We start from the raw sequence: 19,077 nt of genomic DNA, 5'->3' as shown, positions 1-19,077 counted from the left end.
AAATCTCGATTTGTCCTCATGCCCATGTTGTAATCCTGATACAAGCCACCATGTAGCTTCCCCGTGTACTGTTGTTTGGCAAAAAGCAGCAGGTCAGCCCTTGCACATGCGGTTTGCATTATATTATATAACTATGGAGAGGGCGGTGATTAATTTCCTGGTTTTTTTTCAACATTTGAAGCAACACTGTTTTGGCGTTGGGGAGTTGCGGTTGCATAACTTGTGGACAGGGGCACTCACACATATGCATGGGTCAGATGTGGAACGCCTCAAGAGGTGTAATCACTCAATGTCATCCAATTAAAATGAAGTAATCTCTGAGCAGCGACTAATCAATTCACTTTCAGACACCTACTCGCAAACAGCATGCAAAGCAGGGTGGCCAAACAAGCGAGACACGACCAACAAACAACTGTTGGAAAGGGGAAAGCAGAGGAGCGGAAAGGGGACAGGACAGAATGAAATGCAACTTCAATTCAAAGCATCGAAAAGAAGAACAAAGTACTTCCTGTAAATCCATGCGAAAACTTGCTGTTTTGTATTTTAACAGTACATTTTTGTATTTCTCATTAAAGCTGACTGGTGTTGCAGTCAGCCACAGCTGGGATGGATGGCTGTAATGGGAGATGGGTGAACGCGTTCTTCAAATAGATGTGTTTTTGCTCCTGTCCTACCTGTAGCGACAACGTTCAGCCTCTCACTCAGGTAATAATCATTTGGGTCGAGGTAAGGCAGCTGCTCCATGTATTGTTTAGGGATGAGGTACAGGACCTCGGCCACGTGCCCGTCCTCGATGATGGACATGCGCTTGACCGAGCTCTTGCGCTTCACCCGGACGCGGTCGACACTGTTGCTGCGGCTGGAGCTGCACAGCTTGCCCAGGCTGTTGAGATTGGGCAGGGTGGGCATGGCGCCCTGCTCCCTTTCGGCTGTCCCACAGAGTAAGGCCAGGGTCGGGCTCAGACCCGCTCTAAAATCCAGTCGCCTTTTGACATTAACAACACGGGGTGATCATAGAGGCACAAAGAGGAAACAAAGGAGCCAGAGATTGGTGGGCGACTTCACAGCAGCTCATCATGAAATCACGGCAATATCCAGCGGTGGAAAACTCGTCCTGTTACGATCCCTCCACTTGTCACTTCAGATCGGCAGTGGATGTAGGAAGCGTCTTCAGCCCAGCCAGCCTAGTGCCTTAAGCAGCTTAGGGCTGACGTCGATCCCGTGATTATCTTCTGGGTGGGGTTAGGTAGTTCTACATCAGGTCGGCCCTGCATGTGGTGGGAGTCTCTGTACCTGATGTGGCTCATGTGCATCCCAATCACTGCTCTGCTCAGTCACATCCGTCCAATGACGAGATGAGATTCTGGCAGACCTTTAAAAAAGCTAAACGCGTCGTTTGTTCCCCTGTGTGCTACATTCTAGGTCAGAAAAAGTAATTAGACAAGAAGATCCTCCTTGAGAGAGCATTCTATATTCTATTACGCTCCCAAAGAGGGTTTTTGTGTTAATGTGCTTTGCAGCATCACATTGATCCAAGACATGCTTTCAGGGTAGATTGGCTTGGAAGTCTGCCAGTCCTTTACAAGGTCATTCCACCAACCAACAATGCACAAACCCACCGTCAATCAGCAGCAGGATCCTTCACAATAACAGATACTGTTAGTACTACATCAGTGCTGAAATGGAAATGCCAGCATGTGGCTCACCATAATCCGCTGAACTCGTCGGGTATCGGATTTTGGAAGATGTAACTTAGTAAGAAAGCATGTTCTGAGTTTTTAATCTTTTAATAATTTGTTTCTGCAAAGACTTCCAGAGTGTTTTCTTGACAAGCCAAATCCGTATAAAACCAACATTTCGAGCTACTGAGTGTCTTACAAGCACTCTTTCGTGAGTCAAAGATGCAGTCACCTTTCTTGGAACTGTGAGTTCGGTTAGCATGAGGCAAACTTTGATTCATAGACATGTTCTGGTGGGAGGTGAAAAGATGACATGATGCAGAGGGAGAATCTAAGCAAACTCCACAAAAACAAAAATAACCCCACACCAGTGAGTGCTCTGATATGTTTAAGTGAAAACAGTGCTTCTAGGACATGGACTGTCTCTTCCATACATACACAGAAAAATAACTAAAAGCACAAGAACAGAAAAACCTTCCAAGACATCTAATATTCATCAAACAGATTCATCACAGCTACTTTCTCCCAGGAAATTAAATAAATCATTGAGGTAGGTAGGCATGATGAAAGGCAGATAATGACAAAGCACAAAATGCCCTTTAGGTCTGGAGATGTGGTGCTTGGCCTGCACTTCCAATTTGATGACTTTCCTCTTCGTCTGAGAGGGAGCACAGAAACGGGATGGCTGGAGCTTAGCTGGCCAAATTGACTTATATTTACATCCATGCAGTAATTAACTCATTTCAACTCCCAATCAGAGAGCCGGGGTTGAGATCAAAGTGTTAGTGAGGTCCACTCTTACACCCACACACGCAGACACATGGACCTCGGGGTAGCTACGGACGTGCTATTCTGCTGCAGTGAGCCACTGCCCTCCTACTGTCCTCCCCTGTGGGGTCGCTTTGACACACACACACGCACACACACTCGCAGATCAAAACACACACATGCTCAGAAAGCAAGAGTGCTGTCCCTGCACGCAGAAATAAATCTGCATCGCGCACAAAAGACATCCCAAACATTTTCCTAGCCTCTGCCGTTTCTGCTTCACACAAGAAGAACCCCCCCCCCCTCCTCCCTCCCTCCCGCCTCCTCCTCCTCTTCATCGGTTTCCCCCCCGTCTTACCATCCAGTCCGAAGCAGGAGGTGATTCTTTGGGCGTAGTTGCAGAGCCCATCGTAGCCGGGCTCCTGCCACGCTGCATCCCTCTCCCCCATCTCTACACACTCACACACACACTGTCCCGTCCGCCAGCGCTTTCACTCCTTCCCCTGCTCATCAATTATGCAGGCTTTTGCCAGGACACATTCATGCGCGCGCACACCAACCCCCATAGAGTATGCACACAGAGAGAAAAGTGCTAATGCAGAGGGTCGTGCTGTTGGAGCATGAGCAGCCCTCTCCAGTGGTGGGATAAGGATGAGGCATTAAGTTACTGCAGAATGGAGCCATGCCTCCTTTTTTTCCTCCACCATTGATCATCCGGATTGCACTGCAGTGTAACAGGTATACGGTGTGCCGGATGTCCTAACCTTGCTCGGGGAAAGGGCGGGACAGAGAAGGAGGTCAGAGCGGGGCAAAACGGAAGATGTACCGACGAGGACTTTCTTTGGCTGCTGGTCACTTAAAGCTATCCTGACATCCAAATGCATTTGATTGCTGTCAGATCTGACTACTGGAAAACAGTGAAGTCTGTTGAAAATGGGGATAAAATGGGGACGCATGGCCCACAAAATCAAGTTACCCCCAATCTCTTTAGGCTGACACAACTCAGTGTACGCCTTGCATTCATGCTACAACTTACAATAAGAAGAAGCACTCGTTTATTTCTGTATATTAATTGTGATCACGGGTCTAAATATGAACGTTTTGCCGCATTGTGGTAAACTCAGATTCATGTTGAAGATTTCATTAGAAAACTAAAAAAATAAACTCAACACACTCTACTACAATGCCATCAAAAACGTCAATGAAATAAGCTATAAAATGTGACATGCCAACTCTTAGAAACAGCCCAGGAGTAGCAGAAACATTGGGGCCCACATATGTGAGAACTCTGTCATCCAACATGTTGTTTTAAGATTCAGAGATAAATGGCTCCCCTGGACCAAGAGGAAGAAATAAATTCACCCACGTGGGAATGCTCAACGTAAACAGCAGAGAACCAATGATAGCAGAACAGCAAATTATAACAACAAAAGACAAGATTGTGCTAAAAGACATTGTGGCACGCTGTGGCAGGTTTTAAGGTGATTTCACCAACCAAGAGGGAGAAGATGGAGGAATCTGATGAATGCTATTACCTGCAGGTGACCTTCAACAAAGCACTTAACTCCCAGTTGCTCCGCTCTAACTGCTCAGTGACCATGAATGAAAGACTCGCTGCAGCAGCTTACAGGCTAGAGGGAAGGTAAAAGCACGGCTCGAAATAATATACAGTATCTTCTCCGTCAACATCCAAGTTGTACATAGAAAAAAAGGTTTTATTGCAAAAATAAATCATGAAAAGAGATTCTAGACAGAAGAAAACTGCACAGGAAATGTGATACGACACTGAAAGGTCCAGATAGAGCAGTATGGCCTCAAGGGTGTATTAAAAGGTGGGGTGACTAATGGAAGAGCATCACTACCAAGGTAAACGCTGATGGCCCTGTGCTGATGAGAGGGGGTGGGGAGTTGGCGACTGCAAGACTGAGAGCACAGTAATGGCTAATGCTTGGACAACTGAGGGAGGGGCTGGTCATCATAAATGCTCACTACGAGGGAAACGTGGTTTCTAACTTCCTGTTGTCTGTGGGAAGGAAAATGTTTCAATCGGCTAACGTGATTTAGATCTTGCCTGTAGATTTATAGATGCTACAATATCTAAAATAATACAACAACAGTGTAGGCTCAGCCTGCAGCTACACACTGATACTTCAGACATTAACGCGGATCAGGCCAGGGATCACGTCCATTCTTTACATTAGTCCACATTAAGCCGACAACTAATTGTTGCTTTTTTAATAATTTCCTCTATAAAATCATTAATTGATAAAACACAATGGGATGTCTTCAAATTGTTTGTTTTTGCCAACCAACCAAAGATATTACGTTTACTATCACATTTTGACAAAGGAAAGCAGCTAAAGCTCACTGTTGGGACGCTGGAAATGTAAAATATTTGAGCATGTTGCTCAAAGAAATCACTTAAATGATGAATCAATTCTCTAAATTTTCTTTTGAAAGATGACAAAAACATTCAAAATGCATTCTGACTGGCCGAAACATATTGGACAGTGCATTCAGATGCTCTTCAAAGCATATAAGAAATATATTTCCACAAAAAATATTCTGAATTATTGTCTACACAAATACACTTCATGTCCTCTGGTTAAACATTGTGAATCAAGATGTCCAGTACATGTGAGATGTACGAGCCGGTGCAACTGAAAAGGCACTGACTCAGCCTGGCCCATGACAAATATCTGTTTAATGGGACATATTGTTACAGAGAATGCTGTTTGCATCAATGTGCCTGATTTATTTGTGAATGATTATAAATGAATAACCTCACTTCCGTGTGGAACACACATCGAGGTAATTGCCACAACTGGTGCAGTTACTTCTCATGAATAATGATTGGCTGCTTGCAGGGGCTGAAGCGTGCTAATCAGATCTATGTACCACAGGGGGGCCATCAAGCGGTGGGCTCTGAGCTCCATCGATCTCCAGCAGCAGCAGCCATAGAGGACAGATAGGCCACATCGGGGGGGGGGGGGGGGGGGGGGGGGGGGGGGGGGATAAAGCCATCATACACAGGCTCAACCATACAGAGTCTGAAGGTGAGTGACATACTGTACAGTTTGAGCTTCTTTATAAATGTTTTACACAATAACAGGATCAGACCCATGACGCGAGATGTAATACAATGTTTTTTATCCAGCTCACAATCAGACGGTCAGACTGTCTGAACACAATATAGCAGGAACAGCTGGAGGCTCTTTGTCTCTTCTGCCAGAGAGCAAAGTCACCTGACGCTCATCCAGAAAAAAAAGGCTGATGGGCACACAAGCATGCCCTGCCTGTGCCGTGTTGCAGGTATAAACGGATTTATGCTCACCAAGAGGTGAAAACCTCTCCTCCAATCAGACAAGTTGAGATTGTTGCACCAAATGATTACATTTGTGTTCTTTTTCCCAAAAACGATGTACTTTTTACCACCTCACCAGCTAAACGCTTAACAGGTACAATAACCCTCGTATTTCACTACTTTATTGTATCACAACCAACCAATTAAGAATATGCTACATGTCCTCCATCAACAGTTTCACTTCGGCAACAATTAGGGTGTGTGCGTCCTGGTGACATGCATCAGCCCTGGTTAAGGATAATGTCAAATGGTAAAAGAAACAGCAATCAGATAAGGCTCATTGTCACAGCTGGGACAGAAGGTGTGATCTATTTATAGGTTGCAACGGAGCGTTCATTTGAACAGAATAAGTTGTAGGCTGTCTCGAAAGGGCTGCAGCAGTGGAAGCTGTAGTTATAGCCGTGTAACCTACTTACAATAACAGTGTCATTATCGCAGCCTGAACCTCCCAAAGACGACGCAAACGGGCTCTCTGCTACATTGCATCCGTTCTTTAACCAAGACCCTCCCCCGCAAAAAAATAAGAGACTTTTTTCCTGTATGTGTATTGTTATGAAGGCTTCTGCGGCAAAAGACACTCACCTCTAGCAGACATGCCCGGTAGGTAGAGCCTCTCTTTCTTTGCCGATAACCTGGAGCCCCGGTGCAGCTTTGACGGAGGGGAAAAGACCGGTTGGCAGGCTAATATTATCTGTGCTTAAGTTTTTTGGCTGTCATTTAACGGGATTAAACGCGGCCGGCGATTTGTATAGACTAGACTAGACTGCGCGATGGAAGAGAGCACTTTCCAGCGACAGGGCGTGTACTGGAACAGACAGCATCCTTCTTATTTTCCAACAAGTTTATGTCCATATTTGAACATTAATATCACAGAATTACGGAGTTATAAATTAAATAATTCCAAAAATGTCTCGCCTGCAGCTGCTGTCGGGTCGCTTTATCGTTAAACCAGCTAGCCTACTTTTCTTTTTGTCTGGGATGACTGTGCTGTTCTGGACGTGGTAGTTGGGCTAAATCACAAAGTTCACAGGCGCAATGAATGTTATTTTACATGTTTTTTTTCGCCATAAATCCGGCTACTTAAAGGCACATATTTAACGATCACGTGGACTCCTCAACCTGATCCTAAAAGCAGTGACTCTTGGTATAACCTCAGCTGCATTTGGGAAAAACACTGCAATATCAGAAAAATAGCCCACATCCGTGCATTATGTGGGGGCATAATCAATTGATTTTACAGCTCCCCGGTCGTTTCCATATAACATGTATTGCTTGGTTATCGGAATCCCATACTTGCTTTTATATTTGTCATGGGCGTATTGATTGTTGTTTCCAAGCTGGAAATATAGCTCACCGTCCCTCACTGAATGTATTGGTTGCTGTCTTCATTTGTATGCATTGATCGTTGTCAGTAATTATACGCCGGGTGCTTTGTGTGCCTGCGCCCCCTGGTGGGTTGAAACAGTAGCGTTTGGCGAAGGAAGTGCCACCGTGTCCACAGTGGGGCATACGTTACTTGAGTCTGTAGACGTCTTGTTTACAGTGGTTGAGCCAGGCCTGTGAATACCTGTGGACACCAACGTGTTACTGTTTTATTGCTCACCTTTATTCTTTCGTTACAAGGGTCATTATATGAAACCTCCAACCTGGATCGAGGCGGCAACAACAGGAAGAAGAAGATAGAGGAATTCTCTAGGTCTTCTCGGGAGAAACTAGTCCAGTCGAAGAACAAAATGTTCTCAAAATTTACGTCCATTCTCCAGCATGCTGTGGAAGCGGTGAGTTTTTTTTTACAAAGAACATATGTGTATCCAATGGCCTGCTTTTGTGTATCGTCTATTTTGGTTGAAAGGGGCCTTTGGGATATCACACACAACACCAGCATTAGGGCTACGTTGCTAACTAGCGAGCTAACTTATTAGCGCAAGCAAATGTTAGCGTTTTGTGTTTGTCCTGTCAATTTGTTTGTATTTGTCGACAGTAACATATATCAGTGGGTGTGTTTCTTTCGCTGTTCTTTCATATTACTAACACATTATCACATTCCCCGTTTGTTCTTTGCGGAAAGTTGTCAATGTTTAAGGTAGTTTGGCTAGCTGAGCTAGTTAGCCGCTAATGGTAACTGATAACTATTAACATTTGAGCCCCAAAAAGCTTAACTGTTAAGTAACGTCATAGCTAGGTAGCTAACGTTAGCTATCTTGTTTCAAACAGCGGAGTCTTATCACGAAGACCGGTGTCGAAACGACTGGACAGCCTCGTTTGATGTTGCGCAAACGTTTTTCCGTCGTACAGCTTAGCTTTGTTACACGTTAGCCAGTTAGCGTTAGCTAGAAACCAGCAATAACCTGAAAACTGTTTTCAAGCTGCTTCACCTCACGAGTTTCAAACAATAGACGCTTGGTGGTGACCCAAAGCGAACACTTTTGACTTCTGGCGTAATATTAGCTTGTTATTTCTTAATTCTGCCATATAGTTTATTGGTGTGTATGATGTGAAGACCCATGACGAGGCTTAAGCTTAATGTCTTCTTTCTTCTTCTACTCAAGTAAAAGTTAAACTCCATTATTTAACATTTAGAAGAGTTCTGGGCTGTGTCTTGGATCACAACACACTGGTCACTGCCAGCTTGTAGTGGCACATTAGAACCATTCATCAAAGAGATGATATAACGTTAGTTACCGTAATCACAAGCTAGAAGATACATTTCCAAGGCCAACCAGTCTTTTCAATCTCAACTTCTGTTTGAAAGTGTCTGAACATGTCGCTATGATGTCTCTCTTAGCCACCAGTGTAAACATTCAATATGCTTCTGTTTGCATTTTTCTTTTTCAGCTTGCCCCATCGCTGCCCTTGCAGGAGGACTTTGTCTACCACTGGAAGGCCATTACACATTATTACATTGAGACTTCTGGTAAGAAAAGTCTGAACGAATACGTTTACACCTGTTACGGTTGATTGTTGTGCAGGTTGCTTTCAAAGTTGTTGATGTCATTTGTACCTATGGCACCAGAAAATGCAAGCAAATGGTCGCATTTTTAAGCTTTATCCAGCAAATGCATGATATTTTTTTCTCAACTAATAATTAATTGATCATCAAAATGTTCTGTTGATCAACGAATTAATCCCCTGTGCATGGAGTACCACTGTATATACAATGAACGCAGGCAGTGCAAAGGGGATGCTTATGAAGAAATACAAGTTACAGGGCGTTATTGTGAAGTATGCTCGGAATGCCATGCTGGTTGTGTTTGCAATAGACTCTGTCAGACTGTGTGTGCTTCCTTCATGTTTGCCTGTGGGATCTGCACAAGTAGAACTCGTACACTCTGCGTCTGTCGATGTACTTGATGGTTAAACCCAGTCATTTAAAGACAGCTTCGATGTGAACTACTGCCATCTAGTCCCTTTGGGCCAGTAAAGTCTCCTTTTCTTTTTCTTCAACACAAAGGAGAGTTTCTTTGCAGCAGTTACACCAGTTTAACAAGATTCCCTCTGAACAGCTGATGGGGGATTATCTCTATCTGAGTATTATGTCGCTGAGCTTTTTTTCAGGGGCATTTAATCACTGATTTGGCAGACTTGTGACTTGAATGAACTTTATCAATTTTTTCGAGGTCACAGAAGGAAATCCACATGATAACTAATTTAAAATTACTGTGAGGAACTTTGAACTGGTTATGAAACAAGTCTCAATTTAATACTGATTACTCTATATGACCTGCAGAAGTAAACATGACCATGAGCGAGTAAATTGACTCTAATGCTCGTCATTGGTGCCCCTGTGTCGGATTCCATGCAAAATCAGATGAACTCAAGCAGGTCCACCAGAAGCTCCTTCAGGTCAGGTTTCTGCAGACCTTAGGCAACAGATCCAGATCCGGCTTTGCTGCCGCCTTTGACGTGCACTCGGAAGCTCCAGAGAGAGGAGGAGAGTTCCCCTTGCTGCTCCACTGAGCGCCAACACAGACACCAAACTGCTTGAGGCACAGGCCGCATTGCTGGGCCTGCTGGCGGGAAAGGGGGCACGGAAGAACCAGAACCAGGATTGTGCAAATTCAACTGTCAGACGCTGCTGCAGTGAATTGAGAGATTTTCTAAAGGGACTCTGGTGCTCGTAAATAATGCAACTTTTGTCCACAGTTCCACAGTCCTTTGTAGTATCTCCATGATATTATTTGATCATTTTGATGGAAGCTGTTGTGATTTATGTCTGTTACTGAATCTATTTCATAGCATTGTGTGCTTTCTTACATTCAGCATGAGATACACACGTGTATCCTACCTTGTCATTGAATTTATTCACCCGTACTTCGGCCACTCTTTTAACACTGTAGTGTTATTTAAAAAAAAAAAAAAAAAGCCATGGAAAGGAAAACCGTGCAGAGTTCAAGAGGTTAGATGAAGAATGCAGAATCTTTCACACTTTAGGCACTTCCAACATGTGGTGGAGATGTGATCGTTTCCCTTATGTTCATATCGAATGGACAGATGGAAGTTCTGACATGTTTCCTCGTTTTCCTCTGTTAGATGACAAAGCTCCAGTCACAGACACCAACATCCCATCCCACCTGGAACAGATGCTGGACATCCTGACCCAGGAGGAGAAGGAACGGGAGTCTGGAGAGACGGGGCCCTGCATGGAGTATCTCCTACACCACAAGATCCTGGAGACTCTCTACACCTTGGGCAAGGCAGATGTAAGGCAGTCATGCTTTGGTAACTACATGAACTATACCTCCAGGAAAACATGCATATCACGATATGGCACCTGTCTATGTGATATTGGATGAAACATAGTGTAGTGACCTAACAAATACCTGTATGTGAACTAGGGTTGTCCCCGACTAACAAAACATAGTCTAATCTGATTGGTCTTGCCTACTTGCCTACAGTCGACTGATCGTCAAATCATGTGTAGTTAATTTTCCTTGCTCATTGATCCCCCCCTGTTTATGCATTGTGTGTGTGTGTGTGTAGTTGCAGAGGGTGCTGTCTGTCGTACTCACACAGAGCGCTGATCGAAAGAGAGAGACGCAAGCCCCAAACAGCTTTTAAGCGCCCCCCTCAGCTGATTTTAGGGAATAAAATCTAAATGTATATAGTGCTTTGACAGAGCTACATTCTCATGTGACTGCTCTGATTCATAAATGTAGGCCTGTTCTTTGATTTTGAAACAGCCATGTTGTCATTCATGAATGACAAATAATTCGGTTTCATTTCCACATTTTCCCGTCGCTGCAAATCAGCGTCCTGAGATCGAATCGTCCAATGGTCGACTATTCGGGGTCACTCCTCATGTCAACATGCACTTTTTGGTGGACCCTTTGGTGAATCTCCACTGAGAGCTATTTCCACGCACGGTGGGGACACTTTTATATTGGTATAAAAATAAATTCTAACATTCTATTTCTGTCTTTTCCATCAGTGTCCTCCAGGGATGAAGCAGCAGGTGCTCACCTTCTACACAAAGCTGCTAGCACACATTCGTCAACCTCTCCTGCCGCACATCAATGTCCACAGACCTGTACAGGTGAGAAGTAATGCAGTCTGGATTTGAGTTATTTTTGATAGTCTTCCTCAAAATAGTCTGCTAACTGACAGGTTATGTAACTTATTCCTAACTTTTCTTTTTTCCTCTGTCAGAAACTGATCCGTCTGTGTGGGGAGGTGCTGACTGCTCCTACGGAAAATGAAGAGATTCAGTTCCTTTGTATCGTCTGTTCCAAACTGAAGCAGGACCCCTATCTTGTCAACTTCTTCCTTGAGGTAAGTTATGACACCAAGGGGGGGAAAAAGTTGAACATAAGTCATAAATATTCATCTGTAAATATTACTAGCAAAAAATCCTGAGAATATCTTTTATTTATGATGTTTGCAGAACAAGTTAAAGAGACCTGAGATCAAGCGTCCTGGGGGGACCGAGGTGGTGAAGGAGAATGTTTTGGCTCCAGACACTGGTCAGTCTCTGACGAAGGCTGCCTGCCCAGAGGAGCCTCCGGCTGCAGCTGCTGCCTCCTTCTCCAGTCAAACCAGTAACAATAACAACAGCAACAACTACAATCTTGTCACCTCGCTGCTCAACCTCACAAAGAGCCCTGTAAGTTATTTTCATGCAAAGGATTTTGGGTGATCTTCTGGTGATCTTTGGTTGAAAGTCTGGAATCATGAGCTGTATCATTTTCTTCCCTCCTCAGGATGGCAGGATAGTCGTGAAGGCGTGTGAGGGCCTGATGCTGCTGGTCAGTTTACCAGAGCCTGCAGCCGCCAAGTGTTTGATTGAAAACACTGAGCTCTGTGAGCTCCTGACTGACAGGCTGGTCTCCTTCTATAAAGCCCTTCCACAGTCCATGGACCCCCTGGACATTGAGACAGTGGAGTCGGTCAATTGGGGGTAAATGTCTCTCGTGTTTACTTTCTATAGCCACATATTTAAAGACTTCCAAACACCACTTGCACACAATTTTTTGTTGCGTCATCGTCTGAAGTTTTGATTGATTTTTGAATCAGCTGGTAGTCCTTAAAGGTGTAATGTTTAGCCACATGCTCCAAACTAAAAGGGGGCAGCATTTCACCACTACTACTGCGTCCATGCAATCTAAATCCACAGTCATCAGTTATGAAATACAAGCCAACAACCAGCTAACAGCAGGGCAAGAACATACTATTATGATTCCTGCTGCATTTCTGTACAAGACCTGCCCCGCATAGCTGGTTGAGGCGATTAATTAAGGCTACATGCAGTGGCTACGTCGGTAGATTTGTATCAAACCGTTAATATGTTTCTTCCCTCTCTTTCTAGTCTGGATGTATACAACCTGAAGGAGGATGCTGCTGTCTTTACAGGGAAGAGGGCTCTCATCTCCTTCCTGTCCTGGCTAGATTACTGTGACCAGCTCATCAAGGAGGCTCAGAAGGTCCTTAACAATGCTGACTCACTGTGCTTCCATGCGTCATGTTGTCGTCAGAATCCACTGAATGACAGAACATGCAATTGTTTTGCTATCTTGAAAGCCACAGAAGGCTCAAGTACTTTTTTTGTCTCCACTATCTTCCAGTCAGCAGCTGCAGTGATGGCAAAGGCAGTGAGAGAAAGATTCTTTGTGTCTGTTATGGAACCTCAGCTCATGCAGACGTAAGTCTAGCTTTGAATCATCAATCAATCATCCTTTTATTGAAATGCTTGGTCCTGTCGGCGCGTTATGCGCCGTGACTGCTCGTTAACGCGCGGTGTGCTTGTGGGTGCTCGCAGGTCCGAGGTGGGCATCCTGACCTCCACAGCCCTGCTGAACAGGATCATCAGGCAGGTGACCTCAGAGGCTCTGCTGCAGGAGATGATTTACTTCCTGCTAGGAGAGGAGAGAGAGCCAGAGACTGCGGCTACTATGGCTCAGAATCCACTCAGACACAGACTCATCGAGCACTGCGACCACCTGTCAGACGAGGTACTTATCGCATCATTATTCAGCGTGTATGAATGTACTTTGAACATAATGTATGTCTTGTTGATCCGACTCATTCAAGCCATTTTATTTCACCCTTTCGTGATCACGTTAATGTTCCTACAGAAATGTAAATCATGTGTTCATTATTTCTTCTCGTTACTTGTTCGATATTCTAAAGTACAAATCACCATCTGCCCTTCAAGGAGTTCTGGACTCCAGTGGATCATTTGTTTCACCAAAGCACATGAATTTTAGTTGGTATATGACGGAGCGGTTGCACACATTTTCATCACACAAAAGAGATGAATCATCGTTCTTTGATGTTTGAAACAGCCGCTGCCTACTTTTTTTGTTCAGTGGGTAAATACTTGGCACGGTGCTCTCGGTTCACAGAGGGAGCTAAGCCTCATGCCTCCTTCCGTGTCCCCAGATCAGCATCATGACACTGCGGCTGTTTGAGCAGCTGATCCAGAAGCCCAACCAGCACATCCTCCACAGCTTGCTGCTGCGGAGCCTGGAGGAGAGGAACTACCTGGAGAACAAACCACAGGAGGAGCGGGAGCCTCTGGAGAACGGGCAGCCCCACGATGCCGTGTAAGGACCGGCCTCTGACCACAGCCCTCCCTGAGCTGCCTTACAGTCCTACTTGGAAGAAGCATCTGCACACACACACACCAGTGGAAATAAAGTGAATGCACCAGCTAGCTGTGTTTTTCCAGATGTGCCACCAATTCAACGTAACAGTTTGTTATTGTGTGTTTCAATTGGTGGGATTCTTTTGAAGCCATGGTTAACAGGGCATGAATGTCAGACACTGATTCACATCAGTTCTGGGAGAGTTATTGATATCAACATAAGAGGCTTATTAGTTTTCTAGCAAATGAATGAAGCCAGGCTGCGTGATGAGACTGGGGTTACATGATATGACATAATCGTAGTGTTGGTAGACGTTACATGGGGTCAATAGTTGAAGAATGTCGTGACATTTTTATATCTACAGGCCATACCTCCAGATACAGTAAATGCAGTCAACTTTTATGTCGACATTCATTTCCTTCACATGTTACACTCCAGAACTCAAAGTGCAACGCAAGCCCAAAGAAATGCTGTCATCTCATGAAACACCTCGTATTCCTCATATATTTAACTGCACAAAAGAACACTGACAAAGAGCACATGGCTTACTCTTTTGTCTCTTTCCTCAGAGTTTGGTGTTGAGAGATCACATGATGTTCTGGTAAAAATGAATACTTTTTAATGAAGGCGTTCTTTCTCCAGAGACCTTGAGGAGGATCCACTGTTTGGTGACGACGTCTCTCCAGACAGCAGGCTGTCTGGTTCTGATTGGCTCAGCTCCTCTCCACCACAGAGCCCCGACCACTCAAAGTCTGACGGGAAGACGGAGGTCCACAAGATTGTCAACAGGTACACCGTCTGCTCCTTATTCAACGCACATCATGTGGAGTCTTCTGTTTTTTGTTTTTTTTAACTGTTGAACTCTGTTTGCCTGCAGTTTCCTGTGTTTGGTGCCCGATGAGGCGAAGTCATCGTTTCACGTTGAAGGCACAGGCTATGACACCTACCTCAGAGATGCACATAGACAGGTACGGCTCGTTCTGCACTGCGTTTAAGGCTCGAGATACACTCGACAAAAGTTTATCTCCCCCCCTGGGTCTTTCACAATTAAACTAATTGCTGAGGCAAGTCCATGGAAACTGCTGCAAGAGATATAGATGAATTGTTCTCCTCAGTTCAGGGACGATTGTGGGGTCTGCCAGCGGTGGGACTGGAGGGGGAATCCAAAGCCTTTTGAGAAGTGTGACTTGGACAGCCCGTTCTTCGAGGGCCACTTCCTCAAGGTTCTCTTCGACAGGATGGGTCGCATCCTAGATCAGGTGAGTTTGATCCACCATGTAGCTAACATCTGCAATGATGCTTGCATCATTCAGGAAAAAAAAATCTGTATGAAATATCTGTTGCATAGTTTAGGATTCACCGATCCGTAAGTGGTCTTTTTTTTTAAATCACAAATGCAGCTTGTAAACAAATCCACGGAGCAAATAAAGCCAGTGTCATGCTGTTTATGGAGCACCACTTGAATCAACACGTGACTGCCTTTTAGTCGGTGGAAATGGAATAGACCCAATCGATTCCAAAATAATCTCAAATGGCAGATTTCCAAGGTTTTGTGAGACGTGCTGCGCTGGTTCATCTAGATACTAACTAGACGTGTGCAACCAGATTCCATTGAACAAATTCAGCTTTCTGCATGCGAGTGAGCACAAAATGTTATTTAAAGTCAAACTTACTTCGGTCTATAAGTTTTGGCCCTTTTGTATTTATTTTTTTCTTTAGGAACATATCGGTTTAAACATATTTTCACTGAGGTCTTGTGTTCCCACACACACACATGTTGTCATTCTTTGCTGCAAGAGAACAGTGTTCACTGCAATTTAGCGTAAATGAGGCCCACTAATGGAAAAAGGAGAGGGGGGGGGGGAAATGGGAAAATTATGCAAATGAGCTGCTGATTATGCAGATGCTCTGTATTTTTTTTGTTGAACTAAAATAATCGTCTCTTGCCATAAACTCATTTGATAAATGATGTTAGACGGGAATTGTGAAGACGTCTAACGGGCATTCATGGGTTTCTTGAAGCATTTAGAAAATGAAATCTGAAAGAGAGCGCTGTGTTCACTTCTATCATTAAAAGCTTGTGCTGTTAGTTATTCCACACACATCTTTAGTTCCCTCTCAGCACCAGTTGATATCCTGTGTAGTTGTATATCTGAGGCCCTCTCTGTCCTCCAGCCCTACGATGTCAACCTGCAGGTGACCGCTGTGCTGTCCAAGCTCTCTTTGTTTCCACACCCCCACTTGCACGAGTACCTGCTGGACCCTTACATCAACCTGGCCCCCGGCTGCAGGTCTCTGTTCTCGGTCATCGTCAGGGTAAGACCCCCCCCCCCCCCTTGTGTAGTATCTTGAAATAGTTGAATCAGTCCAACTATATATATGTTTGTCCCAGTAGCACATAGTGTGAACGGCAGTGTAGAGGCTGGTGGAAGCAGCTCCTGTCTGGTTTGTGTCTCCAGTTTCACCTTTACTCAGAGGAGGTGGGCCCAGATGGAAGCAGTGCTGTGATATTGTGTGTGTGTGTGTGTGTGTGTGTGTGTGTGTGTGTTAGGTGGTGGGAGATCTCATGTTGAGGATTCAGCGCATCCCAGACTTCACACCCAAACTGCTGCTCGTGAGGAAGAGATTATTAGGCCTGGAGCCGGAGGGCATCAAGTACGTACCTCCACACGGTTCCGTGCTCTTATCTTCTGGGTTGACTTTTGGTGTGTGTGCACCTCTCACCTCTCTGTCTCTTCCTCCTGTAGTATCGACCACATGACTCTGCTAGAGGGGGTGATCGTGCTGGAGGAGTTCTGCAAAGAGCTGGCAGCCATTGCCTTCGTCAAATACCACGCAGCTGCCTCCTCCTCGCCGTAATCCTCCTGCTGTTCATCCATCTGCCTCGGCCAGGCAGACAGGTCAGGAGTAAACCGGGCCTTTGGGGGGGGGTGTGGTGGCACTGGTGTCACAAGGTCGTCAAAAGATTACCACTAACCGCTCATCCCTGCAAGACTGTTAAAGCCCACACGGACGGGGTCATCACTTCCCCCTCTTCTGGCCTCTCGGGCGCCACTATTGAAGTCTTGGGTGTTGTTTTTGAGAGGGTCGGAGCACAGACACTGCCCAGCCAGCGGAGCACTAAGAGGAGAATGGAGGTCGAGGTGCAGAGAGATGGTCACTGGACTCTCAGCCTCCGTGTTTTCTCTCACCCCCCCCCCCCTCCGTTTTCTTTCTCCACCAGCCGAAAGACAGCCCTGTAATTATTATATCAAGGAGAAAAAGATGTTTGTGTATTTATTTTCTGTCCCATTATCACCCATTTGTAAACATCATTGCCTTAGTGTGGAACTGCACATTTCAGTTACACAAGATTGTTTCCTTTTGAAAGATTTGTATCTTAACTCCTCACGCGTTGTCTGTTTGAAGACAAGAGGACTAGAGCCCACTACCTTCAGCCCCTTCATGTACCTGTAGTTACATACATATCCATCTGTAGTATTTACGATACTGCACTCCTATTTTAAATGCCAAGTCCTCTTTATTTATTTGTTTGCTTTCGTGTTGCCTTTTTAACTGTCATATTGAGAACACATGAATGATGTACTTCCTCATCCTTCCTAAGTTTGTCTCTCAATGCTTGTGCTCTCAAGGCTCACCTGTAATCACCCTCGCCCAAAGACGTCACCATCCATCACATTTTCTCTAATGAAATGGTGAATTTTGCAAGTCATGTGAATTTGCACACAGACCTCATTGCATTGCACTTGTTACATTATTCATGTTCATGCTTTTTGTTGGGGGGGGGGGGGGGGGGGGTTGACTTTTAGGAAATGGGAAGAGACACGTTTGTGATTCCACATTAGTTGTTGTTCTCCAGAACCAGTGTTGCATTTCTCACAACAGTGTTTATTTCGTCCAAGTATCATTTTTGTTTTTTTCACACCATTTCTAATTCTCAGTAATTAACTTATTCTACTATTGACCAGTGTCTTAAGTGCATCATTAACTTTGGGCTTACAGCTGGGGTTCCCAACCTTTATTGGCTTTTGATCCCTAAAACAAAGCTTTGTCTGCACGTTGTTGTTTTTTATTTGAAGTAATTCACAAGATTAGAAGAAAGTGTGATTTAGAAACTTTGTGTAACAGAAAAACATCAACATCCGATATCCATCTCATCTCAGAACTCTCTCTAGGGGTCCAGACGACATCCTAAGAGCTCTGAGTTCCTCTCCAGGTTATTATGGCTTCCCGTGAGGTGTTTGGTCTACTAGCAGTGTTACCTTTTCATTCTGGTCTTGAACGACGAGGTGCCGTGTATTGTTGGAACAGGTTGGTTGTGTCGTGCCTGCATATCGGTAACGGAAGGTTTGAATTAGTCTCAAGATGCTACTTAATGTAAGTTTGCTTGTTTTGTTTCCCGTGATGTATTACTGCGGTGGAAAAAGAGCCGAGTCGTTCATTGAAGCCAGTAGTCCCTGGTCTCTCCCTCTCTCTGGTCCCATCCCATCACTCGAGCACCTAAGCTACATTATGCAACTGCTTGCATGGACTCAGATTTGCACATTGTCTTTTTTTTCATCCTTGTTCAAAATGTAAATATACACAACAAAAAGCTTTTAGTTTTTTTCCCCCCAAATGTTTTCATAAACCAAAAAATATCTGTGATGTACCGGGAGTAACGTTTCCATTTTAATGGGAAACTTTTTTTAAACAGTCAAATCATGCATTTTTTTAATCTACTATCTTTCCAGCTGTTCTGTATGTTTGTATATTGTATGTGTACAATAGCAATAGAGATATACTACCTGGTGTAAATGCATGCTTCTACATTATTTGTCATTGTTGAAAAAAAAAAAAAAAAGGCAGCCGGGCCATCCGTTGATGATTTCTTAGCTGTCAGCACTTTGTTGTTTGAAGACACTGACGGGGAGACACGATGCCTTACTGTCACACTGTGGAAGGGGTTTCTGTCTGTCGTGCTCTTATTATGCCTGTCTTGTGTTGCATCGACTTTGTTTGGTTTGTGAAGATGTACAGGACTGATGCCAACTGATAATGTTCTTGACAGTTTAGACCAATCACTGTATCGTGTTGCATTTCTTTAAGTTAATCGCTGCTTTTTGTTTGTGAAATGGGATGAGTCTTATTATACTTTTATCTTAGGGCCAGTTTGATTTAGCGATTGTGCGACGCCTCGTTAAAA

The 19,077-nt window shown here is 44.5% G+C and overlaps 1 protein-coding gene across 3 annotated transcripts; it reads left to right on the top strand.

The window, feature by feature from the left end:
* Positions 1 to 7,337: 7,337 nt before the first annotated feature.
* Positions 7,338 to 18,952, top strand: fhip2a (FHF complex subunit HOOK interacting protein 2). 3 transcript variants are annotated; one of them, XM_079280258.1, is made up of 17 exons: positions 7,338 to 7,589; positions 8,647 to 8,725; positions 10,342 to 10,511; positions 11,240 to 11,344; positions 11,458 to 11,580; positions 11,693 to 11,911; positions 12,009 to 12,205; positions 12,614 to 12,728; positions 12,870 to 12,946; positions 13,064 to 13,256; positions 13,687 to 13,850; positions 14,535 to 14,681; positions 14,770 to 14,860; positions 15,008 to 15,151; positions 16,068 to 16,208; positions 16,444 to 16,547; positions 16,640 to 18,952. In XM_079280258.1, the coding sequence occupies exons 1-17, from the start codon at positions 7,545 to 7,547 to the stop codon at positions 16,749 to 16,751; spliced, it is 2,226 nt and encodes a 741-aa protein (XP_079136384.1). In that variant the 5' UTR covers positions 7,338 to 7,544; the 3' UTR covers positions 16,752 to 18,952. The 3 variants fall into 3 exon arrangements, 2 of the variants coding, with proteins under 2 accessions (XP_079136384.1, XP_079136385.1); XR_013772444.1 differs by lacking the exons at positions 16,444 to 16,547; positions 16,640 to 18,952 and having other exon boundaries at positions 15,013 to 15,151; positions 16,068 to 16,201; XM_079280259.1 differs by lacking the exons at positions 7,338 to 7,589; positions 8,647 to 8,725 and having other exon boundaries at positions 10,478 to 10,530.
* Positions 18,953 to 19,077: the final 125 nt, after the last annotated feature.

This window comes from Melanostigma gelatinosum, assembly GCF_949748355.1.
Source record: "Melanostigma gelatinosum genome assembly, chromosome: 12".
Classification (NCBI taxonomy): domain Eukaryota; kingdom Metazoa; phylum Chordata; class Actinopteri; order Perciformes; family Zoarcidae; genus Melanostigma; species Melanostigma gelatinosum.
This window is presented reverse-complemented; position numbering and strand designations above follow the sequence as displayed.